Source organism: Zootoca vivipara, chromosome 1, assembly GCF_963506605.1.
Source record: "Zootoca vivipara chromosome 1, rZooViv1.1, whole genome shotgun sequence".
Taxonomy (NCBI): domain Eukaryota; kingdom Metazoa; phylum Chordata; class Lepidosauria; order Squamata; family Lacertidae; genus Zootoca; species Zootoca vivipara.
In genome coordinates this window covers 134,209,669-134,234,980 of record NC_083276.1, presented here as the reverse complement: position 1 = coordinate 134,234,980, position 25,312 = coordinate 134,209,669, and the positions used below count along the sequence as shown (strand labels likewise).

General features: G+C 47.5%; 1 protein-coding gene across 2 annotated transcripts; it reads left to right on the top strand.

The window, feature by feature from the left end:
• The first annotated feature begins 374 nt into the window (after window positions 1-374).
• Window positions 375-24,245, top strand: LSS (lanosterol synthase). 2 transcript variants are annotated; one of them, XM_035139632.2, is made up of 22 exons: window positions 375-448; window positions 955-1,126; window positions 2,466-2,604; window positions 3,430-3,538; window positions 5,108-5,229; window positions 5,768-5,864; window positions 7,847-7,982; window positions 9,523-9,631; window positions 10,775-10,893; window positions 11,692-11,789; window positions 12,264-12,291; window positions 14,211-14,267; window positions 15,070-15,141; window positions 15,825-15,875; window positions 16,366-16,515; window positions 16,766-16,862; window positions 17,167-17,272; window positions 17,502-17,567; window positions 19,002-19,082; window positions 20,435-20,605; window positions 21,395-21,473; window positions 22,536-24,245. In XM_035139632.2, exons 1-22 carry the CDS (start codon window positions 438-440, stop codon window positions 22,749-22,751), a joined length of 2,286 nt encoding a protein of 761 aa, XP_034995523.2. In that variant the 5' UTR covers window positions 375-437; the 3' UTR covers window positions 22,752-24,245. The 2 variants fall into 2 exon arrangements, with proteins under 2 accessions (XP_034995523.2, XP_034995512.2); XM_035139621.2 differs by having other exon boundaries at window positions 21,395-21,500.
• Window positions 24,246-25,312: the final 1,067 nt, after the last annotated feature.

Genomic DNA, 25,312 nt, shown 5'->3' with positions numbered 1-25,312 from the left:
CGCTGGCAAGTGCAAGAGATCTCCCCCACCCCCCAAAGAACAGAAGCAACTCGGGGCGCACCGGCTCTTCTGCGTTTCCAACGCAAACGGTGCAGCAGCTGCGCCTAGTTCTCTGCCTGCCTTTTCTCCAGCTGTTGCTGCTTCCGCTTTGCCTCGCCTCTCCTGGCCCCGCCCACCCGCGCGAGCCGGGCTCCACCATTCTCCGCCTGCCGTCGAGGCCTCCTGATTGGCTGGGCCCGGCATGGGCTCATGTCAGTCCAGATCGGATGTTGCGCCGCGCGCTTCGGGACTTGTAGTTCCCTCCGCCGAAGCGCCGCGGCCGCCGCTGCCCGCCTGGACTTCCCTTCCCGGCATGCCGCGGGGCGAGGCTCCCCGGCTCCAGGTCCCCGGCGAAAGATGCGGCGCCGGAGTGTGAGCTCGGGCGGCGTAGCTGCAAGATGGATGGAGCGTGAGTATGGCGCGGAGGAGCCGGGGCCCCCCAGGAGGGCATCAAGGCTGCCGCAAAACAAGCGCGCGAGGAGGGGGGGGGCGCTTGTGCTTTATTTTTCGGGACGGGCTTTGTTGCTTTTCCGCGCCAGCGTCGATTCCGGTCTCTCCTGGGGGCTGAGGCTTCCCGGTGCAAAAATGCCCAGGGGTTGCAAAAGTAGCACCAGGGCTGCTGGCAGCTTGTGCTGAAATGAGAAAAGGTAATAACAAAAAGTAGCAGGATTGAAACCCTCCCTACATGAGAACCTTTTACTCCCTGCAAGCTCAGAAAAGTTCTTCCACTGCCTCAGATTTGCCACAGCTCAGTCCTGATGCTAACCTGCAACCCTTTGAAGATGGAAGTCCTTTGGAGACACTTTTTTCTGAACCAAAAAAAACATCCTAGTGCTCCGTTATTTTTAATCTGAATCTCGATTAATATTCGAATCTCCTCTGGAATTCACCTGTTCCCTGTATCTCCCCTGCTAGATGTTTGCGGAGAAGAAGAGGCGGTCCCTACAAGACAGAGCCGGCCACGGACTTGACCCGCTGGCGCTTGAGCAACGAAGAAGGGCGGCAGCAGTGGCGATTCCTGGCAGATGGCGAGGATGGTGGTCGGGAGCAATCGGCACTGGAAGCTCACTCGCTGGGGCTCAGCACGGTAGGTAGGTGGCTGAGGCGCCACCTCGCTTGCTACCAGGTTCTGAGGAGAACATGCCAGTTGAATTAATACCGCTTGGTTCTTTGGGGATAGTTCTGTTGGAAGTCATTTTCAAACTTCATTTTGTCTGAATGCACATTGACTTCTCTGCTGAAGAAATCCTGTAGTTGCAGAAGATTTGAAGGTTTATTCTTTGGTGATCCCTCACAGCCGAGTAAGAGTGTCTTCCATGAACGTGGTCTTAACAGTGAGTCCGTAAGTGACTGTGGAAGCCAATTCTGGATCCACACGTCCTTCCACAGTGGGGACACAGGTTTCTGGGAGGGAGTTGATCACGGTGAGGGTTTGCTAAACGTGTCTTCCTCTAGGCATGTTTCTCCCTTTCATCCTGAGTTTGAGTGTTTGAAGGCATAACCTAGGGTACAGGCAATGGTCTTGTGGGGCTTCCCTAGTGCCCCGTTTGCCCAGAAAATGGGTCATAAGCTTCCTGGCATCAGTGTGTTGAAGAGAAAGAGCAGGAATGGCAGAAGAGGGTGCCTTTCAGGAGAGGTCACGAGTTTCTTGTTGAGGAATTCCTGATGAGATTCCAGGGAATCCCAACTCATCTGAGGCTGCAGTTTACCGGCATTTTCCTAAATGTTACAAAGTGTTCCTAGAAGTCTGTTTTTCCAGTGCCAACTGGGATGTGAGAGCTGCCCATATTTTTTTCGCCGGAGAAAGTAAGCAGCACTGGCTTGTTGCTTTTAGTCTTCATGTTCTTTCCTAGCTTGTTTATTCTTGCTGAAAAAAATACTTCACAAGAAAGCTGACTTGATCTGGGGGCAACCCCTATGCTGCATTTATGGCCCCTTTCTCCCTTGCCCACACCTTCTGGCTGTTCCTTCAGCCTCTCTTGTGATACCCTCCTGAAAACTGGTTGGTCCTGGTTGACTTGCTTTTTTGGCTCCAGAGGCAGATATTCAGCCCTCAGATTCCCGGTGTGTGTGTGGAGGGGTGTGCCATCCTAAAGAAGCCTGGGCACGAACAGTACTGATAGGAGGCCCCATGGTCCTTCCTGATAGATGCCAGAGTCTTTGCTTCCCTTTCTGTTTGCCTGTTTTGCCAGCCCAGTCTCCTGCTTTTCGTTGCCGCCTTGTTCCTCCCTTGCCCTCTCGCTTCTCCTGGGAAGAAGGAGGAGCTGAGTGCCCCACAACTTGTGAAATTGGTCTCCTGCCCTACAAGGTGCTCGCTGGAGACATTCATTCATTCATTCATTCATTCTATTTCCCTGTCGGTTTAGCTTCTGCTATAGAATTCACCCGTGTCTCTTTCCTTTTTTCTTCTTCACTGTAATTGGCAGAGCAAATTTTTCCCGGACTTGCCAAAGGCCTGCACAGCACAGGAAGCAGCAGTGAATGGGATGAAGTTTTACTCAGGCCTGCAAGCAGAAGATGGCCACTGGGCTGGGGACTACGGAGGGCCTCTCTTTCTGATGCCAGGTACAGTTACCATGAGAACTCAGTAAACCTTTTCTCCAACCAGACAAGCAGTGTTCCAGCAAGGGATTTCAGATTTCAACAAATCTGAAAGTGAACGCTTTGGGCGCGACCAAATCCCCAATGTCCCGGAGAGGGAGAGGGAGCGGCTGAGCCTTGCTTCTCCTGCTTGAAGGTACCAGTGGAGCTGACACAGTCGAGAGAAGTGTCAGCTGGAGAAGTACTGCATGTGTGCAGGAGAAGGAATCAAAGCGTCATAGAGTTGGAAGGGACCCAAGGGCTACCTAGTTGCAATCTGCCAGCATCCAACTTAGATAAGAAAGTTAATTTTTAAGTAAAGGGAGTTTAAAATAACATGCCCCTCATCTTATGGAATCCTGTCGCTGAAACATTTAAGGAGGCAAAGAACCTTGCTTGTTTCCCGACCTGATAGGTGCCAGACCATTAGTCCATTGAGCTTAGTATTGTCTACACTGACTGGCAGCGACTCTCCAAGATGTCAGGGAGGCGCTTTCCTCAGCCCTGCCTGGAGATGCCAGGGATTGAATGTGGGTCCTTCCCCACAGTGCGCACCCATCTCACGCAGGTGTATCCGCCTGGGTCATCCTCAGGGGGTGTGAGGCTGGTGGCTGCCCCTTCTCTGCAGCCAGACTGCTGGACCAGACGGCTTTCTGCCTATGTCAAGACATTGCTCTCAGCACCTTTGATTGTAGCATAAGTGATCCTATCTATCTCTCCTCCTAAACATTTATGTTCTTTTTGCTGACTAAGAGAATATTTGGTGCTTCAGAGGACTGATTGTGTAACACACTGATCTCCTTAAAACAGGGCTCTTAATCACATGCTACATTGCCAAGATCCCACTGCCAGAAGAGAGCAAGAAGGAAATGGTCAGGTACCTGCGTTCAGTTCAGCTCCCAGATGGAGGATGGGGCCTGTGAGTAAACTTTAAAAGTTGGTGCTTTAGAAACTGGCCACCTGCCAAGCTTGGATCTGACCCAGCCGCTGGACCCAGTTCCCCAGCCCTTGTTGAACAATATGTTATGTTCCAGGTTGTGGTGACTAAAAAGTGAGTTTGCCTTCTCCACTGCTCAGTGCTGGAAACTGGTGGACTGGAAAGGAAAATGGAGAATAATTTTTTTTTGCCCAGAAAATGACTCCCCACAGCCAAAGGTTAAAGTAAATGTTGGGTGATAAAGTTGACTGTCCCCAGTGAGAGCGATGGTGGATACAACATGCCCAAAGCATTAGCACATAGAGTAACAAAAATGTTCATAACAAAAGGGCTCTGAAAAAACAGACAGAAGTTGTGGGAGAGTTACAGATTAGCTGGTGTGTCATGTGCAGAGCCCATGTGCAGCAGTAGTGGAAAAAACCCTTTGTGCATTTGGCCCTTAGATTAGCCAGTTTGTATGAAGAGCATGGAAACAGTGGAAGAGGCAAGGCTCATTCTTGTAATATTAAACTATGGATTATCTAAATGCGGCAAAAAGGTGTATAAATCAAAGGCTGGATGATGCGGAGCTATACCAAAATTTCTTAGCTGGTGGTGGAGTATGCTCGCCGTTAAATTTCGGCATAACCCCTATCTACCGTGCTCCGTCCTATTTAACATCGCTTACGGTCTCGTCTCATCGATATGCCTTCATTAAAGCTAGGTTCAATGTTTTTCCAACAAACGTGCTGAGACATAGATTTACTAAGGGCCAAGTCTCTTCAATGTGTGCTTGTGAAATTAAAACATCTGAATCTCTACATCATGTTATGTTTATCTGCCTTATGTACAGTTCGGCTCGTGCTAGTATACTAAATTCCATAATCCAGCCTATGGCTGACAAACCAGTTGACCTACAGCTTGCCTGGGTTCTTCAAGATGTGGATCCTTATATTACTCTACAGGTTGCTAAATTCCTAACAGCCATCCTCTCGTACAAGAGACGGAATGGAATGTTAGCTGATTATTTATAGTTATAAGAATTTTCTATAATGACATCTGATATTGATTTTAGCGTAGTGCCTAAATTTCTAATCATTATCTTAAACTTTTCTTTTTAATTGTTAATATTTGTCCTTGTGAGCTGTGAATTGTGTTTTATTATTTGTGGCTTGAACGAGTCCACTGTTTTATTTGATTTATTTTGTTGTGTTGTGTTTTATGATGGGCGTAAAGCCGAATAAACATCCTGATTGATATGGATAATGTATTACATCCAAACTGGTCTAGTGCAATCCCAAGCAAAACCCTGTTGAACAGATCCAGACCTGCTGGGAATTGAAACACCACATGAAATTTCTATAGTCTACATTTAAAATAGATAACATAATGTTCCCATTCGTTTTTGATGACTGTTCTCTGCACGTAAATGGACCCAGCCCTTTCTGTTTCTCAATTTGCCTTAGCCAGCTGCAGTAATCTTGATCAACCTGAAGTCAATCAGGTCAGGCTAACTGTCTGTCTGGGTGCATGGCACATATTCCTAACAGTTCTGATGTTTTTGTCCGGTAGGCATGTTGAGGACGTATCCAAGGTATTTTGTACTGCTCTCAACTACACAGCCATGCGAATCCTTGGAGTCAGTCCTGATGACCCAGATCTGGTGCGGGCTCGGAACAACCTCCATAGTAAAGGTGACTAACCAGGAGGCCACATCACGTGAAGGTGGTTTTGTTTTTGAGTCAAGTGTTATCCTTTGGAAAGGGAGCTCTCCTTATTCCTAGAGTGAGCGTCTGGTTCTTCTAACATCCTATCACATCTATGGACTGTCTCCTTTCAGGAGAGTTGGAATCTCTTGATTTTAATATACAATACCCAATTTAATATTGGCTGGCTTGAGTGCCTCTGCTTAAAGCACTGGGCACGAGGATGCTGTGATAGAGCTCCATGCTGTTGTGCACAGGAGGCCAGAGTTCCCTGTTGTTTGGGTCTTCTCTCACCACTGATGCACAGTAAGGAGGACTCTTTGGAGAAGGCTAAGAGGAGGAGGGATGAGGAAATAATCAGAGGCCATCCTTTGGCTCCAGTGGGAGTGTTTTGTTCATACCATCCCTTTTGCAGACAAAAAAGTCAAACAGTAAGCATTTGTTTCTTACAGAAGAGTCCATTTTACTGCAGCGATCTCTGGTTTTATAGGTATCTGTATGAGTTCTTGTATATTTGGCTCTTCAGGTGGTGCTACAGGAATCGCTTCCTGGGGTAAATTTTGGCTGGCTGTTTTGAATGTCTACAGCTGGGAAGGACTGAATACACTTTTTCCTGAGATGTGGTATGTGCAGTTTTTAGAGTATTACAGTGTAATCCTAACCATGTCTTCTCTGAAGAAAGTGCTGTTGAATTCAATGAGACCTGTGGGTATGTGGCCGTATACAAATTTAATAAGCAACACATAAATTATGGGATGTCCCGTGAATCTGCTGGATGACATCGGGGAATAACGTTGCCTCAGGAGAGTGAGGAAAATTTTCAGGGATGATTCACACTCTGGCTCGAGCAGAAGATATAGAAGCACGATAAGTCAAGGTTAAGAACAGGGTAAAGAACAGCTTCTATCCGTGGGCTGTTAAGCTGCTGAATGAAAAGATAACAACAGGGCAACTGACTTTCGGGTTTGGTGCGTCAGTAAACAAGGGGAATTAAGGCTAAGAGAGCTAGTGGGAGTGCTCGTGTAATCTCACTGCATACAAGTTTTCAATTCAATAATAATAATGTGGCTTACTCCCTGGTAAGTGGGAATAAAGTCAGTGGCGGAGCTTTATGCGCCGGCACCGGGGGTCGGAGAGCAGGCGGGGGCAGGGCTAGTGTGCATCCTGGGGGCAGGGCACACCACCTGCAGGGGCAAGGGAGCAGCCACGATGGCACCCTGCTGGGATTGCGCTGCAGGGGCCAGTGCGCTCCCCCTGCACTCCTCTTCCTCCGCCAGTGAATAGGATGGCAGCTTTAGCTAACATAATTTATATCTATACCTTCTCATAGAAACAACTGGAAGTTACAATTAGTTTGGCAATAGGTTGGCATGTTTGCTAAGTCCGTAGTTCAACTTCCCGCACATCAATTCAAAGAGTCAAAAAATATTTAAGTTTCAGGAGGCCACAGAGACTGGTCACAGGAAATCTACTGTATATTCCTGTGTATAAGACTACTTTTTAACCCAGGAAAATCTTCTCAAAAGTCGGGGGTCGTCTTATACGCCGGGTCGTATTTCTTATACGGCTAGTATATCCCAAACTCTATATTTTAACTGGAAAAGTTGGAGGTCGTCTTATACGCCGGAATATACGGTAAATGTCAATTAACATTTTAGCTCATACTGGTGAGAATTTGGCATTCAGAAACTTTTTTGTGTAGGAAACCTTAGCTTTAGGCGGGCTATGGTACAAAGGTAAGACTCACAGCCATTCCTACTTTTAGGCATGCTCATCCCCATTATGGACATGCAGTCTCTGAAAGGTTGCCCATGAGTGAACACAGACCTCAGCCAAAGAACGGCTTCCCAAGCCCCAGTTTAGCATGTTGTCTGAACAGGGACAGGGCCGTCTTAAGGGTATCCAGCGCCATGGTGCAAAAATCCCTCTGGAAACCACCCCCCCGGGCTTGCTAGGCGCTGTTGGAATGGCGGCTAGCAAGCCTGCTGTTGTGAGGGGGCATGGCGGGAACAGCGCACCGAAAGGATACCTTTCAGGCGCTGCTCCCGCCACCCCTCCCTGGGCATGGGAGCTGCTGGAGCTCTTTCTGCAGCGCGCCCTGGCCTCACCTCCACGTGGGCAGCGCAGCTCCCCCACTCACTGGGGCACCCCTGAGAGGCCGGCGCCCTGGCGCAACGCACCAGTCAGCCCATTAGGAAGGAGGGCTCTGTGTCTGAACCCTAAATTCTAGTTAGTGTTAACTATGGTTTGTTTAAACAAACCAGCGTGATGAACTGTGGCTTGCAGTTAGCCTGTTTCAATAATTAAAATTTACTAGAGTTTGTCGGGTTCAGGCAGCAGAGCAAGCTGTGTTGGATGGAAATCAGAAGTGAAAGCTTGTCGCGCCTCCTTGGGGCTCAGCCAACGAGGACACCGTGTGAGCTCCTTCTGGTCCCATTCAGGTGGGCCATGGGCTCAGGGCTCATGGAAAAGGAAGGCTCAGTTGCTCATGTACGCTCAGCCAGTTTAGTCCTGAGTCTGCTCAGGTAGCTTGCCTTGGGATGGATGTTGTGTGGGAATCTCCTTAGGGCCACAGATACATGGCTTCCCTTTTGATTTCTGATAGGCTGTTTCCTCGCTGGATGCCAGGCCATCCTTCCACTCTTTGGTGTCACTGCCGTCAAGTTTACCTGCCCATGGCCTACTGCTATGCTACGCGACTCACCGCGGAAGAAGATGAGCTGGTTCTGAGCCTCCGGGAGGTAGTTCCAAAGGGCCTTTTTCCCTTCCTCCATCTGTCTGTTTCTCTCTCTCATAGAACCATAAAATTGTAGAGTTGGAAGGGACCCAAGGGCCATCTAGTCCAGCCCCCTGCAATGCAGGAATCTCAGCTCAAGCATCCATGACAGATGGCCTTCCAACTTCTGCTTAAAAACCTCCAAGGAAGGAGAATCCGCCATCTCCTGAGGGAGACCATTCACTATTGGACAGCTCTTACTGTCAGAAAGTTTTTCCTGCTGTTTAGTCGGAATCTCCTTTCTTGTCATTTGAGTCCTACCCTCCAGAGCAGGAGAAAACAAGCTTGCTCCACCTTCCATGTGTCAGCCCTTCAGATATTTGAAGATGACTACCCTATCTCCTCTCAGCCTTCTCTTTTCCAGGCTAAACATACCCAGCTCCTTCAACTGTTCTTCATAAGGCTTAGTTTCCAGCCCCTTGATCGTCTTGATCACCCTCCTCTGCACACCTTCCAGCTTGTCAACATCCCCCTGAAATTGTGGTGCCCAGAATTGGACACACGACTCCAGGTGTGGTCTGACCAAGGCAGAATAGAATGGGACTATTACTTTCTTGATCTGGACCAGGCATCCCCAAACTCCGGCCCTCCAGATGTTTTGGACTACAATTCCCATCTTCCCCGACCACTGGTCCTGTTAGCTAGGGATCATGGGAGTTGTAGGCCAAAACATCTGGAGGGCCGCAGTTTGGGGATGCCTGATCTGGACACTGAAATGCTTTAGAAAAGTGTTTTTGCTGTGATTCCCCTGGAGGTACCACAAATGTTTTGGAACCCCGTGAAAGTGTGGCTTACAACTTATATTGACTTTTTAAAGACTTTTTACCTCTTTAAGGTTGTACAGAAGTCAAATATAATAATAATAAATAATAATAATAATAATAATAATAATAATAATAATAATAATAATAATATATTTATACCCCGCCCATCTGGCTGGGTTTCCCCAGCCACTCTGGGCGGCTTCCAACAGAAAAATAAAATAAAATAATCGATTAAAGATTAAAAGCCTCCCTAAACAGGGCTGCCTTCAGATGTCCTCTAAAAGTCTGGTAGTTGTTTTTCTCTTTGACATCTGGTGGGAGGGCGTTCCACAGGGTGGGTGCCACTACTGAGAAGGCCCTCTGCCTGTTCCCTGTAACTTGGCTTCTCGCAGCGAGGGAACCGCCAGAAGGCCCTCTGCACTGGACCTCAGTGTCCGGGCAGAACGATGGAGGTGGAGACGCTCCTTCAGGTATACTGGACCAAGGCCGTTTAGGGCTTTAAAGGTCAAAGTACTTAGTCCAAAAGTGTGTGATGGATTGGGAGGTGGAACATACAGCAGATACATAATTTAAGCATTTGCTTAGATGGCATAAACAGAATGAAATTCTGTGGTCAAAGAAGATGCTCTGCCTGGTCTTATATCAGGTCCGAGGCTGAGAAGGAGCCTAGGCAGCCTGTTTCCAGCTTTCTCTTCTCTTGCCAATTCTGCTTGGTGTTGTGTGACCTTCCTGTGCACCCAGGAGCTCTACACCCAGGACTATTCCCTCATTGACTGGCCGGCGCAGAGGAACAACGTCGCTGCGGGTGATGTGTACATGCCACACAGCCAGCTGCTCTCCATCGTCTACGGTGAGCAGAGTGTGACCTCTGGGCTTGGAAGGTAGTCATGCCGTCTCCGGTCCTCTTGTGCTGTTCACTAGCTCAGAGGGTGCTGCTGGTCAGAAGAAGGAAAAGCAGATGGTTCGCAGAGAGGCATCACTGTATTGCCCCAGGTGGAGAATTGGGCGCTAGTGCATACGCTGTTAGAGGAAAGTGTAATGTGTGGATCAAGGCTGCCCGTGTATACTTGGAAGTAAATCCCACCATGTTAGTGGGTCTTCCTTCAGTGGGCAAATGTAAGGATGCCTGCCTGCTCCCCTTGATGCTTTTTTGGTTTTGGTTTTGCTTTCTGGCACGTAGTGGATAAATGCAATGGAAAACTCTGTAGAGCAGGCATCCCCAAACTGCGGCCCTCCAGATGTTTTGGCCTACAACTCCCATGATCCCTAGCTAACAGGACCAGTGGTTGGGGAAGATGGGAATTGTAGTCCATGGGGGTGCCTGCTGTAGAGGAAGGTTCTGCCCCTGTCAAGAGGCCTCACCTGTGTAGTTGGCCTAAATGCCTTTCTGGCAACAGCACATCTTCTGGTAAAGGGACCGACTCTGGGGTTGCGGCGCTCATCTCGCTCTATTGGCCGAGGGAGCTGGTGTACGGCTTCCGGGTCATGTGGCCAGCAGGACTAAGCCGCTTCTGGTGAACCAGAGCAGCGCACGGAAACGCCATTTACCTTCCCGCTGTAGCGGTACCTATTTATCTACTTGCACTTTGACGTGCTTTCAAACTGCTAGGTTGGCAGGAGCAGGGACCGAGCAACAGGGGCTCACCCTGTCACAGGGATTCGAACCGCCGACCTTCTGATCAGCAAGCCCTAGGCAGAACAGATATGCCACAGCAGCTGATTCTGGGTGATTCCACTACTTCAGTGCAGTTTGTGCTGGTACAGGGACACAAAGGAAAAGGGTGAACATGCTTCTCATGCACACAGGGATTGTTTGCAAATGTGGCTTTGCCATTTTCCAGTGACAGGATTGATAATTCACAAATGAAGTTTGATTAGCTCTGAACTGCCATGGAAACCTAAGTTTGGGATTTGCTAAGTGTATGTGGCTTAATTCCTGCATATTCAGCAGATAAATGTGGAACCTCTTTGTTTCTCTCTGCTTCCATTCCAGCAATTATCAACACTTACGAGAGATTCCACAGCACAGCTCTGAGACGACGAGCAATTGAGCAGCTGTATGACCACATTAAAGCTGATGACCGATTCACCAAATCCATCAGCATTGGCCCCGTAGGTCACTAGGTCACTTCTGAGTGGCACTTACAGCTGAATAGCTCTGGAATGGAACTTGATTTGCAGATTACAAAATGTTTGTTCAGTGCATCTGTTCTTGGTGGCACAATACCTAATGAGCACAGGCAGATGGCTGCACAATTTGTCACCCCATTGACAAATCACTAGGGTTTATTTGGCTGCCCTGACTGGCTGGTCAGGCCGGGGAGGATGGTTGGGGCAGAGCTCAGCACACTTGTCCCAGCTGCAGTTAATGCTGGAGGCAGCTACTGTCGATGCGTCTTCTTTTTGACTGCATCCTCCTTATGAGGATTGATGGGTTTATAGGTAAAGGTAAAGGGACCCCTGACCATTAGGTCCTGTCGTGACCGACTCTGGGGTTGCGCGCTCATCTCGCATTATTGGCCGAGGGAGCCGGCGTATAGCTTCCAGGTCATGTGGCCAGCATGACAAAGCCGCTTCTGGCAAACCAGAGCAGCACATGGAAACGCCGTTTACCTTCCCGCTGTAGCGGTTCCTATTTATCTACTTGCATTTTGACGTGCTTTCAAACTGCTAGGTTGGCAGGAGCTGGGACCAAGCAACGGGAGCTCACCCCGTCACAGGGATTCGAACTGCCGACCTTCTGATCAGCAAGCCCTAGGCTCAGTGGTTTAACCACAGCGCCACCTGGGTCCCTTTTTGACTGCATCCTCCTTATGAGGATTGATGGGTTTATAAAGAGGCACAAATATTAGGGGCTGTTTGCTCTATCTTTCTTAGGAGAAATGACTTTGCCTTTCTTTGCCCATTTAGATATCTAAAACAATTAACATGCTTGTGTGCTGGTATGTGGAGGGAGACAAGTCTCCTGCGTTCCAAGAACATGTTTCCAGAATCCCCGACTACCTCTGGTAAGGCTTTGTTGAAACTCGGACTTTGACATCCTTACAGCTGCTTGCGCATAATGCTTTTAAGGACTCCTGAGTACTCACTGTTCATCAGGAAGAGACTGGAGGACACTTGGCAAGTAGCTGCTGAACTCCCCTGATGAGAGCAGGATTGCCTCGTGTTGGTGTTGCTGTTCACCATTTGGACGGCATACTAAGCTCCCAAGCAGAGGACCATCCTCTTCCTTCCCAGGAGATCAGTAGTATTCGAACAATAAGGTTGAGAGACAGTGACTTGCCCGAGTTCCCTTCAGCCCCTGTCACATGGGGTCTCTCTGAGGGCAAAGTTTATGAGGAGATCATTAGTGCTGGCATGAAGATAATTCAGCTTGCACACCCTTTGCCCATTTGTTCACCCCGGGTACAGGAAACATAGTTGACGGTCAGGACTCTGTTTAGCCAGTCTACAACACTGAGTGCTTTTTTATCTCCTTGCAGGCTGGGACTGGATGGCTTGAAGATGCAGGTAATAATCCCTGGCATGGATGAAAGGGATTTATTTTTTCTCTGTCTCGTTGAGGGTCAGACTTGTGTTTCACAGGACATTGCATCAGTCCCCTTGTTCAAACTGGAAAAGCTGCTCCCAGAGTGGCTTCAGGATCAGAGAAGCAGCAGGGTTAGCGGACATTTTCCTGCTCCAAATTGCCCTTTCTCCTGCACCCCACAGCCACCCCCCCCCCCCAGGTTTCAGAAATGTGTGGGGAAATGTATTCTAAAGTTGGAGCAACAAAGCAGTTGGGGAGATGTCTAGAACACAGGTGGCAGAAAGCTTGCAGTGAATCCAACTTAACGCAAGTTGAGAGCCGCTTGGTGCCAGGGGTTGAGGAGTGAAAACAGAGCTTCTCCTCCACAGCTGCATCCTCAGAAGGTCGCCTCATGAAGCATTTTGAGACCTCCTCCATTCTGGCCCAAATGATTTAGTATAAGAACCCCCAGAGGACTCCTGTGACATGTTTACTTAATTCTTTAGGGATAGGTAAAGGTAAAGGGAACCCTGACCATTAGGTCCAGTCGTGACCGACTCTGGGGTTGCACGCTCATCTCGCATTATTGGACGAGGGAGCCGGCGTATAGCTTCCAGGTCATGTGGCCAGCATGACAAAGCCGCTTCTGGCAAACCAGAGCAGCACATGGAAACGCCGTTTACCTTCCCGCTGTAGCGGTTCCTATTTATCTACTTGCATTTTGACGTGCTTTCGAACCGCTAGGTTGGCAGGAGCTGGGACCAAGCAATGGGAGCTCACCCCGTCGCAGGGATTCGAACCGCCGACCTTCTGATGAGCAAGCCCTAGGCTCAGTGGTTTAAACACAGCGCCACCTGGGTCCCTTTTCTTTAGGGATAAAAGCCCCCAAATCCACTTTGTTCAGATACCACACTTGCAACAGTTTAGCCCGTGGATGGATCCAGAGCACCATTTAGTTTCGGGTTTGGGGGAGTGATTTTCAGCTGTTGCAGCTAAAGGAGACAAATACAGTTTTTGGAGGGGTGCAGCTGGCCACTTGCCCTTCTTGGCTGGAGGCATCTCGCAAGAGGGTATTACTGAATGGCCCAGCCCAGTAGGTGACTTATGTCCCCTCGCAAGAGGAGTTTTTGAGCACTGCAAGAACTATTGTCCAGTTGCTTTTAGTTTATTTTTATATTTAAAAAATCTGTCCTGCTCTTCTGGTGCTCATGTGCCACTCAGGACGGCTTACAACAAATTAAAAGCACAATACAATTCAATGTAGTAAAATTGAAATGAAAATAAAAACACATATCAGGTGAACTACACAACATTAAAATCCATTTTGAAGCAACAGTGGCTGAGATCCCAAGTGAAAAAAACCCCTAGCCAACTTCACTTTGTATGGCCAGTACCAGAGGGAGTCCCGGGTGGCACCTGCCCGTGAAACATTAGCTCTTTGGGGATATTGCCGCAGGTGGATTTTTAAAATGCATAGGTTAAGAGAAAACATTTTTCCAAACTTATAGATCAATTCTTGAGTTTGTAAAACTGTTACATTGGTCACATCTTCTAAGATAGAATAAAAAGAAAGCATATAAACTACTTGTATACTACTTAATTATTTTTGCAGGGATGATCAAGTCAGTTAACAAATAGTTTAATGTTAATGAGAGTTCAAATATTAACTAAAACACAAAATATTACATAAAGTCACTACGGAGTTCCCCTCTCCCAGCTATTTTGCTGGCTAGCACTTGGTATACGAGTGGGGAAGGTCGTAATAAGAACTCCCTTGGTGGCAATAGGCTTTTCTTTTTTACCCCATTGCCAATTGTAGGGGGAATTTTTTTGGGGAACAGCTGAGCACCTTCTGCTGGCCGCAAAGAGACAAGTCAGGTGGGAGGTGAGTGTTTCTTACTGCCCCTTCCTCCTCTTTCAGGGCACTAATGGGTCACAGCTTTGGGACACGGCATTTGCTATCCAAGCTTTCCTGGAGGTAATTATATTTCTTTGTTTTGACCTAGGACTTAATAGGGGTAAACATGGCTGTTTCTCTGTAATTTTGGGGAGAATTAGCCTGTATGTCCAACACACATGAATCAAATGACTGAAGAAACGGTCTGGGATATAGAGCATATCTAGTTCACACAACACAGAAAAGTATTACATGTTGCTAGTAGAGATGCAATCAGGCCCACAGCCAGTAAATTTCTGTTAAGAATGTCTGTTGGTTGCTATTGCAAGTGAATGCAAAGCTGCAAAGTTTTAAATAGCCTAGAATGTTTAATTAATGTTACTCAAAGTGTATTCCTCAAAGGGCCAAATAGCATGAATGCAGTTTTGTTTCAACTCTTTCCCTGCCCCAGTTCTGATATAGTGATTTATTGGAAGCTTCAATTTACATTTCAAGGAAAGCGTATTTCTTGTGCCCGTGGGGAGTTTCCTTCAAATGCAGATCACAGTTCTGAGAGGCTGTTTTTGCCAAGCCTGTGGTAGAGGAAGAGTTAAATTCCTTCCTGGTCCCATTCCTGCAGCCCCCAAAGTCAATGCTTACCTTAATCTCACCTTAACTACACTCACACAATTATCATCACGCAATTATCGCTTGGCCCTGAGTTCTCGTGAGATTTGTGGGCCTGGCCCCCAGGTAAGTATAGGATAGGATTGTAGCCTTAATTCATCAAATTTTAATGAAATTAATTTTAACAAAATATTATTACGATTGATTACTGCTCCTGGATTCAGCTTTTAAAAACCACATTATGTCAAATGAAACACCTTTTTCTTTTTTTTTAAAGGCAGGTGCCCAGAAAAGGCCTGAATTTAACTCCTGCCTGCTACGTGCGCATGAGTTTTTAAGAATCAGCCAGGTAAGAACCGGGTGTATACATATCCACGATCCAGTTCTGTTGCAATACTGCCCACATTTTAAAAATATGTAGGTTACATATTTGCAGTGCGCCTCATAGTTCTGTCCAAGAACTGGGTGTACAACCACACCCACCTCTGCATTGTCTCTTTGTTGAAAGCCAACAGTAGCTTATCTTCTGAGTTTATGCCAATTAAAACTCTGAAATGTGAGGAGTTAGGAGTCCAATGTTTATGCAAGAATGTGAATTTCAGCCTCTCCAAACTCATGTCTTGGGGGCAATGTTCATCAGGGGAACCAAATTTAACTACTACATCTGGAGGATTTTATTCCTTTTCTCTATGCAGAGAATTTCTTGATTTCTTCTCTGTAGTTCTCAAGGCACTGCAACAATTCCTTGTTGAGGTCAAAATTTGCTGGCATTTAATTGCTGAAGTGTGTGTGTTTGTTTGTTTATAGTTACAAGTATCTATACCCATACAAAATGTTTTTATGTCTATAACCCCTTCAGGCCCAAACTTGAAATTACAAAGACAGCTGGGGCCTGTGCTTGTATTGCAAACTTTTTATATCACTTTCTCCCCTGCGTCTAGCATTTTTAATAGCGTAGTTCTTAAAATATTGTTCCTTTTATGTCGATTGCACTTGCCGCCTTTGTCTGAGTGTAGCTTGTATCTCCTCCAGATTCCAGATAATCCACCTGATTATGAGAAGTACTACCGTCAGATGAACAAGGTATAATCACAAAAAGAGCTCCCTTTCTGAAAGCAGCAATGCCAGATGCTACATTAACTTGGGAAGATATCTGTCCAAAAATCTTCCTCTGAATTTTTTCCAGAAGAAAGGTTTTTCTTAGTTAGCTTCTTCCGCTGCTAAATTGCTCATGAAGTTAGGATTGTTTCCCTCACTCTTTAACCTAAATCTTCTTTCTTGTCCTTAAAAACTGACGCAGTTTATGGAGAGGCATGCCCCCAACCCAGTGAATGATTCTGCATTCATTGTAGGTTTTGTTTATGGTGTTTAACTATTTGAAATCAAAGGCTTTTCTTTAAAAATAATAATAGTAAAGCAAATGAATTATCTAAAAGAGTAAGTTTTTCTGTACTCAAATGCTGGAAGACTAGAAAGGTCAGCTGGGCAGCAGAGTTATTGGCATTATATGTGGTCCTGCCAGAATCCTCTGCTCTGCATTTCCTAATGCTCTCAATTGTCTAATGCTCTCCAGGGTGGATTTCCTTTCAGCACGCGGGACTGTGGCTGGATTGTGGCTGACTGCACTGCGGAGGGGCTGAAGTCAGTGATCCTTCTGCAGGACAATTGCTCTTTTATAAAGGAGCAAATCCCACCGAACCGTCTCTTTGATGCTGTGAATGTGGTGAGTGGCTTGGAAGGAGAAGCAGCCCCTGGGTCAGAGTCCAATCTGCCTCCCAAACGATGTTGCCTTTGGCTAGTTGGTGGTCATAAGCTGGAGGTGGGGATTTCTGGGTGAAGCGTGGAGCTTGGGGGAGTATTTCTGACAGGCCCCGCTGGGCCACTGCTTAAGGCTGTGGGGCCACTCCACTGAGCTCCATCTTTGCCATGCCCTTGTCCAGACTCTCTCTCTCTTCCTCTGTGTTTGACTTCAGTTGCTGAACATGCAAAATGTGGACGGTGGCTTTTCCACCTATGAAACGAAGCGTGGCGGATGGCTGCTGGAGCTCCTGAACCCTTCCGAGGTGTTTGGTAAGAGGAGCTTGCTTTGCATCCATACTAGCGGGGGGCGGGATATGTGAAGGGGGGGATGTGTGTGTCAGTGGAAGTCCTCTTGGGCAAGTGTGGGGAGTGGGGCATCATTGCCTCAGTAGAACTGAAGCCATTCCACCCCCACCCCCTGCCTGCCCCTGATAATGTTATTTGGCTCCTGCTGGCCCCTCGTAATCGTCAATCAAACTCTGATCTTAAACAGTTGACAACAATTGTACCCATAAGGAAAAGACAAATTATTTGTATCAGCAAACTTGTATTGTATTTTTTTTGTGGTTTACAGGGGATATCATGGTGGACTACACTTACGTAGAATGCACCTCGGCCGTCATGCAGGGGCTGAAGCGCTTCCAGGAGCGCTTCCCTGAACACAGGGTGCTGGAGATCAGGTAGGAGGAGGCAAAGAAAGGAGCGGAGCAATTGAAACCTTCGTTTCAGAGTTGACATGGAAAAATAAATTCCCTCCTGTGGAGAAGAGTCATTGGGCACCTGACCCTTCTGTGGGGTGGGGGTGAATAGCATTTTTATTCCTTCCAGTCTGGGCTAGAGAGAGGGGGGCTGGGAATAGTGGATATTCACAGGGTTGAAAGGGTTTCCCACTCTTTCCTGTTTGCTTAGAGAGACGCTGCAAAGGGGCCTCCGTTACTGTCAGAAACTTCAGAGAGCTGATGGTTCCTGGGAAGGGTGAGTGTCCTCATAAAGCCAAAGGCCGCTTCAATAGTTTGTTTCCAGCTGCTTGGCAGGGTACTTAAAATAAATAGCAAGATGCCTGCGTTTGTGCAGTTTTAAGAATCGGAGGTAAAAAATCCCACTTTTCAGCACCAGTTTGAGATCTTTGGGTGGTTCTAGTAGGAGAAGCCAATAGCACCGGCTCCCTCGGCCTATAGAGCGAGCTGAGCGCCGCAACCCCAGAGTCATCCGCAACTGGACCTAATGGTCAGGGGTACCTTTACCTTTTATTAGCAGTTTAATTTGTCTGAGAGACCAGTGTGGCATCTGACCCTACAAGTCCCTGGTTCAAATTCTATTTCAGTCGTGCTCCCACTGGATAGCCTTAGGCAACCCACCCTCCTGCTTTGTCACAGTCACTCAAAGAGTTAATATTCATATCTTGTCCATATGAAACACCTCGAAACTGCCCAGTGCTATACAAATGCTCAGCATTATCATTTATCTTTTATTAAAAGTATGTCTTAAACCATCAAAGTTAGAAAAGAAAATGTTCACGCCTTTATTTAAAAAGTAATTGTACAGATGTAATACATAAGCTTGACATATTACAATAATTTAAAATTTGCTCTAGAATATTGTATGGAACATGTCTGGGGAATCTGTAACCCTCCAGCTGCTGTTGAACTACAACTTCCATAATTCCTGGCCGTTTGCCACTCTGACTGGAGCTGATCTCCTCCCCTCTCTCCCAGTCAAGAAATACAGAATTGTGCTGTTCGCAATAAGCGAAGGGAAGCTGCAGAGTTCTTAGAATACACATTTAAAGTAGAAAAATTGTATAAATGCTATGAAGACTTTTTTTTTAAAGAGAGGTGGAATTTATAGCAGCTTTCCAGATGGAATGATCTCTCCCCCATCCCCTGTGTCCCATCCTAGCCAATTTTGGGAGGTGTGTGAGAGGTTGGGGGGGAAAAGCTTTTTTATATGTGGGTGGAAGCCCTTGCACAGGAGCTGGTGGCATTTATCAGATGAATCGTGACCAGTAGCTTCTGCAGCATTTGTTTTTATTCAGTATCAGAAGTAATGGCTGAAATACTAGACTGGTATCTGATGCCAGAAACATGAAATGAAGCAAAAATTTAGTTACATCAAAGGAACCAGCTTCGATTTCCTCCAATATATCTCACGTTTTAAAAATGATTACAACATTTGTGTTGCTATGGCAGCAGCCAGGCTGAATGGATATGTTCCAGACATATACACTGAATCATGTTGGTTTAATAGATATTTGAAAGATAAGGAAAATAATTTATACTGTTGGTTTTGCTTCTGCAAGTAAACTTCCGGCTCATTCCATTGATTTGGGATTGTTTGGTGCAGCAAGGAGGAAGGAACTGGTTCTCCTCCCTGCTGCGTTCTGTGTGCTGACCGACTTCTCCCTCCTAGGTGCTGGGGTGTGTGCATCACCTACGGCACGTGGTTTGGCCTGGAAGCCTTTGCTTGTATGCAGCACACCTACCAGGATGGGTGAGTGAAGACCTTCGCCAGGTTTTATAATGGAAGCTCCTCTGATCAGAAGAACTTGCTGGCAGTGAGGAAGGGACGCCTTTCATTCGGCATGAAAAATTGTGCTGTCTTATTGCCCTCTATGGGATGGGGAGGAGGAGGGCCCCATATCCCTAGGCAAACTGCTCTGGGATTCAGCTGGGAGCCAGCCTCACCTGAAGAGCTGAGTCAGCAAAGGTGGCAACTCTCTCAGGCTCACCTGCGCAGAAGAGGGACTGCAGAGACTGGCACTACTGGGCCAGACAGACCCATTGTTCTCACCCACAACTTAGGGAGGGTTCAGCTGAGGACGGGCTTCCTGGTCAGCCCTGGTTTGCAGTCGGGACATCCTCTCTTCTCTTCAGATGTTTCTTTCCCTGTGTATATTATCCTGGCCCCATCAGAATGCAGAAAGACCATCCCATCAGGTATCAGATGGGCCTCCTGCAGATGCTTCTCCCTTGACATTTCCAGATTCATCTTGTAGCTCTCAGCCGGCTGATGGGTGCTGTTTCTGTATGTTTGCACATGCACTCTGGGGAGCATTGAGCCTGTCTTTTTCCTTGATATCCTGTCTCCCTTTCATTTTTCTCTGTTTGGCGTGATAAAATCCCTTGCCTTGTCCTTGCTAACCACCTCCTCCTCCTCCTCCTCCTCCTCCTCCTCCTCCTCCTCCTCCTCCTCCTCCTCCTCCTCCTCCTCCTCCTCCTCCTCCTTCTTCTTCTTCTTCTTCTTCTTCTTCTTCTTCTTCTTCTTCTTCTTCTTCTATCACTCGTAGCAGAGTAAGATTGTCTTCCATAAACACAGTTTTAACAATGGGTCCGTAAGTGACTGTGGAGGCCAATTCTGGATCCACACGTCCTTCCGCAGTGGGGATATTGGTTTGATTGAGCTGATCACGGTGTAGATTTGCCAAGCGTGCCTTCATCTTAACATGTTTCTCCCTTGAGTCCTGAGATCGAGTGTCTTCAAAGCCCTTTGGTAAAGACTGTTCTCCAACTGGAGTGCTCGCAGGCCAGTGTTTCCCAGTTGTCAGTGTTTATACTACATTTTTTAAGACTTGCCTTGAGACAGTCTTTAAATCTTTTTTGTTGACCACCGGCATTACACTTTCCATTTTTAAGTTCGGAATAGAGTAGTTGCTTTGGAAGATGATCATCAGGCATCCGTACAACATGACCAGTCCAAATAAGTTGATGTTGAAGAATCATTGCTTCAACACTGGGGATCTTTGCTTCTTCCAGTACACTGATATTAGTTCGCCTGTTATGTTCCTCTGCTGAGGACATGGAGCTACTCTCTGAGTTCCCGTTTTCCTGCCCTTTCTCTTCCAGAGTGGCCTGTGGGGAGGTGACCCGCGCTTGTGAGTTCTTGGTCTCCAAGCAGATGGAGGACGGTGGATGGGGAGAAGACTTTGAATCTTGTGAGCAGCGCCGATACGTCCAGAGCGCCACATCCCAAATACACAACACTTGCTGGGCTCTTCTGGGGCTCATGGCTGTTAGGTAAAAGTTTGTGCTTGGAAGTGACAATTGACCCTTGGCCTCTGCACGGGGATGAGGGCAGATAAAAGCAGCCACCAGTCTTGAATTGCATCTTTGGGGGGCCCTTACTCAGCTGCCCCCCATGGGCTAGTAGAGGCTGCCACCAAGCATTCCCAAACAGCAGCTTCCTGGGTCTGTGCTGCAGCCTGCACACAAATAGTCCCTTGGGAAAATGCAGGCCTCCCTTTCTCCTGGAATGCCCTTGTGCTGGAATTCAACTTTTGGCAGCTGCAATAAAAAGATCACAGCTGCCTTTTCTGGCAAATACCGTATTTCTGCCTGAGCATAGCCTGCTGTCACTGCGCATCTCTCCTTGTTAGCCATGCACCCTGGCACCATGCTCCTCTGCCTTGCAGGAAACAGAAATGCTCAGTTGCTGCATCCAGTCCTTGAGGCCACCCCTTTAGCTCAGACATCCCCAAACTGCGACCCTCCAGATGTTTTGGCCTACAACTCCCATGATCCCTAGCTAACAGGACCAGTGGTCAGCGATCTTGGGGATTGTAGTCCAAAACATCTGGAGGGCCGAAGTTTGGGGATGCCTGCTTTAGCTGCTCCCTTTGTTTGTGGGAACAGTTAACACTTAACAAGTCTCTGATTGAGGCCATGCTAACCTGGTGGCATTTGATCTTCCTGCCTAGGATATTACATCGCTTTCTGTTTTGTGAATTACCTGAGCCTTAGCTTTTCCTCTCTAAACCTACTTGAGCAGTGAACTTGGGTGTCACAACAACTCTTCTTGCTTTGCAGGTATCCAAATGTCAGAGTCCTGGAAAGAGGGATCAAAGTTTTGATTGACAAACAGCTGCCTAACGGAGACTGGCCTCAGGTGAAGTGTGCCTCGAGTGCAATCCATGTAAGGGAAGGGCACAAGCAACATGCACGTCTTTGCAAATCTCAGCATTGCCATTTGCATACATTCTCTCTCACACAAATACACCTACAAGCACAACTCTCTTCTTAAAACCACGGAGAAACCTGGTCTAAATAAAGACATTGGATTCTTATCTCATTATACAGGATAAAGCTATCTTTAGCCATCTCACCCATTGCTTTTCCTGTGGGACCAATTTGCAGTCATAAACAGTCGTTAATTCTTCCTGCAAGAAGAACAGTCGTTTGTGCTTGGAAGAAATTCTTCCTGCAAGACCAAATGCAGTCATAAACAGTCCGATTTCCCACCATCCTTTTGAGTGGTGCCCCCCCCCACACCCTCTCACTATATGTGGGGGGTCTGGTGACTTCTGTTTTCAGTGTATCTGAAGAAGTGTGCATGCACACAAAAGCTCATACCTATGACAAACTTAGTTGGTCTCTAAGGTGCTACTGGAAGAAATAAATTTTTAAAATTTTGTTTTGACACCACCGGACCAACACGGCTACCTACCTGAAGTTTTAAATGTTTAAGCATGGATCAGGAACAGTGGGAATAGGAAAGCTGGCGCAAGCCAGACTATCAAGATCACTGTGCATTGTCTGGTTCACCCTGGAATAGTCAAAGCAGGCCACACCTGTCCTATGGTGCCTCCATGTATGAGGAAGTTTGTGCAGCTCAAGGCCACTTTGCAGGTGCTGATGCCCTTACAGTGGTACCTCGGGTTACAAACACTTCAGGTTACAGACCCAGAAATAGTACCTCGGGTTAAGAACTTTGCTTCAGGATGAGAACAAAAATCGTGCTCCGGCGGCGCAGCGGCAGCAGGAGGTCCCATTAGCTAAAGTGGTGCTTCAGGTTAAGAACAGTTTCGGGTTAAGAACGGACCTCCAGAACGAATTAAGTTCTTAACCAGAGGTACCACTGTAGAGGTTGCTCATCTTTCCATGCTTCTTACTGTGTTGGAAAGATGACAGGATGGATGAGATGGGTTTTCTGTGTTTCTTTGCCTTGCAGGAGAACATTTCCGGAGTATTCAACAAGACCTGTGCGATCAGCTATACCTCCTACCGAAATGTCTTCCCCATCTGGACCCTGGGGCGCTTTTCTCGCCTGTATCCTGCCCACCCACTGGCTGGCAAGCTCTTGACGGAGGCATTAAGAAATGGAGAGAGGGGCCTGGCTGGCAGGATGGCAAACGGACATGGAGGAGTGCCCCTCCCCTCTTCCTGAGTTTGGGTCTGGTACCAACATTGCAGGCGCCGACTGCCAATCTCTCTGGTTATTTTTCTAAACTTTTGGGAAGCTGGCGAGGAGGGAGAATTGAAGGGGAAACACGGAAGGCTTCTCTGGATGGTTTGCCGCCCTCTTGCTTCTCGTACTTCTACATGCCAGGCAGGAAACAGTTGGCCCAGGAGAAATGATGAGCGGCAGACTCTCTGTGCTGCGATTGACTCCCATTTGCTGCTCAGAACAGACACTTTAGATGCAAAAACCCATGATTCTGTACCCTTTACTGGGCATTAACATTTATTTAACTTTCTGTACATGCATACCAAACATCACAGTGGCTGCGTGTATTCCTGCTGTTTCACTGTTATACTTGCGGTATTTGCAGTGGAAGCAGAAGAGTGTAACTTTTAGAGTAATGGATGTACAGTAAATTAACAAATAACTTCATCAGTGCTGATGTCTTATTTTTCTCTTTACCTTAAAGATAAGCTTAAATTGCTCTTTAGGGTATGGGTGGGGAACCCTAGTGCCTCATCCCCCCTCATGGCTAACCTGCTGGGGTGCGTAGGGGGCACAACAACTGAACAGTGTGCGCTAGTTGCATAGACTCCATGCACCTATCCCAGGGAACAGACATTCTGGGACCTGGGTCCACCCAACTGCCACTGACAGCCAGCCCGCCCACCTCCAAGGCTACAGCTGACCACATTGCCTAAGTAATACGTGGTCCTTGATGTCTCCCATTGCCCAGCATTTTGGAGCTTACATAGCCTGGAGTGCAAGTCTCTTCTCATCATTTGATCTACTTACCCCAAGCTGAACATAATTCTCTTACCAGAGAAGATTCAAGACATGTTTTGTGGAGATGGACACAGTGACACACACGCAAGCCTTGGCTTGTGCACATCTGGCCCTGTCCTTGTTGTGTTGCACAAGGCCTTAACTGGAAGGCAAGTAAAGCCCTCCACACAATCTGAAGGCTCCACTGAAATTTGGTACTTTTCTCCTGAAAGTCAGGCACACCTCATGCGGGAGGGCGTTCTGCAAACAGGGAACCACCACTGAGAAGACCCTGTCATGGTAAACACTGAGCAGCCAGAAGTGGCATCTCCAACAGGACCCGAGTCACTCCTTTAGGCATTGGGATCCCAAGCCCTGTAGGGCTTTGCATGCTGGTACTCACACCTTGATTTGGACTTGGTAGCTCACTGACAGGCAGTGCAGAGCTTTCTGGACTCATGAACCCTTGGTTCTACCATTTACCAATCTAGCAGCTGCATTCTGTGTGAGCTGCAGCCTCCAGACTGTTCAAGGGTAGCCCCATGTGGAGTGCACTGTAGTAATCTATACGGGAGGTCAGTAGACATAGCTGCCAAGTATCCTGTATCCGCCGGGAAAACCCCTTTTTTCTTACCGTTTCCCGGCGGTCTCCCGTTTGGTGGAAAATCCCGGTATTTTCCCTTTAATTGGCTTCTGCCCGGCGGCCATTTTTCTGGTGCCGCTTTGCCCTTCTATGGGCACTAGAAAATGCCGGCGCCGGAAGTCGCTTCCGCGCATGACCGGAAGTTGTGTGACGCGACTTCCGGTGGCGCTTTGCCCTTCTATGGGCATCAGAAAATGGCGGTGCCGGCGCCGGAAGTCGCTTTTATGTGTTTCCGGTCATGCGCGGAAGCGACTTCCGGCGCCGCCATTTTCTGCTGCCCATAGAAGGGCAAAGCGCCACCGGAAGTTGCGTCACGCAACTTCCGGTCATGCGCGCGCTGCCGATCCCGGATCTTTATGACCCGGACTTGACAGCTATGGTCAGTAGAACATGGGCAACTGAGGCCAGGATATCCTGGTCCTGGAATGACTCTGACTGGAAAATCAGCCTTCCTGGCTTGGCACTCAAATGACGATTTGGAATCTAGGAATCTCTTTCTCCCAGGATAAGTGCAACCCCTCCCAGAACAGGCCATGCATCTTATTCCTGAATATGGAAACCACCCCCCACTGTTTTTTTCCTTATCAGGATTCAGCCTCAGTTCTCCAAGGACCCTTGTGTGACCCCACAGCCCCAAAGCTAGGGAGCCAAGCAACCATCTCCTACAGTGAGGGAGGAAAGTATTTGATCCCCTGCTAAATTTTCCCGTTTGCCCTCTGACGAAGAAATGACCAGTCCCATAATTGTAATGGTAGGCTTATTGCAGCTGTGAGAGAAAAGAAGAACAACAGGAAAACCCCCAGAAACCCAGAAGACAAAAGTCAGAGCTTGATGTGCGCCCTTAAAAGTGGCTTACATAAAAACAATAACAATTCACCAACAGCATCCAATAGCATTTGAAAAAAAACAAAACTGCACAAATAAAAATTAGGATCCTGGATATGCTGAGCCTGCATATTTTAAGGAAACATTTAAAGCTGATTGCCACCTCCACATCACAAATTACCTGAGGGAGGTCACTTCAGGGGGTAGCATGCTGTCCCTGAAGAGGCCCCCTTATGTGTTGTTTCCAAGGGACAATGGCCATGTTCTCAGTGAACCCATCTTCTGACCTGGTGCTCATAAGCAGCCGGAGGTG

Excerpts from the sequence above, each read along its gene's own strand:
- LSS (XM_035139621.2), top strand. Across the intron at positions 14,268-15,069 it reads CTATCCAAGCTTTCCTGGAG|GCAGGTGCCCAGAAAAGGCC; the intron begins GTAATTATATTT and ends TTTTTTTTAAAG. Across the intron at positions 20,606-21,394 it reads CTGGGGCTCATGGCTGTTAG|GTATCCAAATGTCAGAGTCC; the intron begins GTAAAAGTTTGT and ends CTTGCTTTGCAG.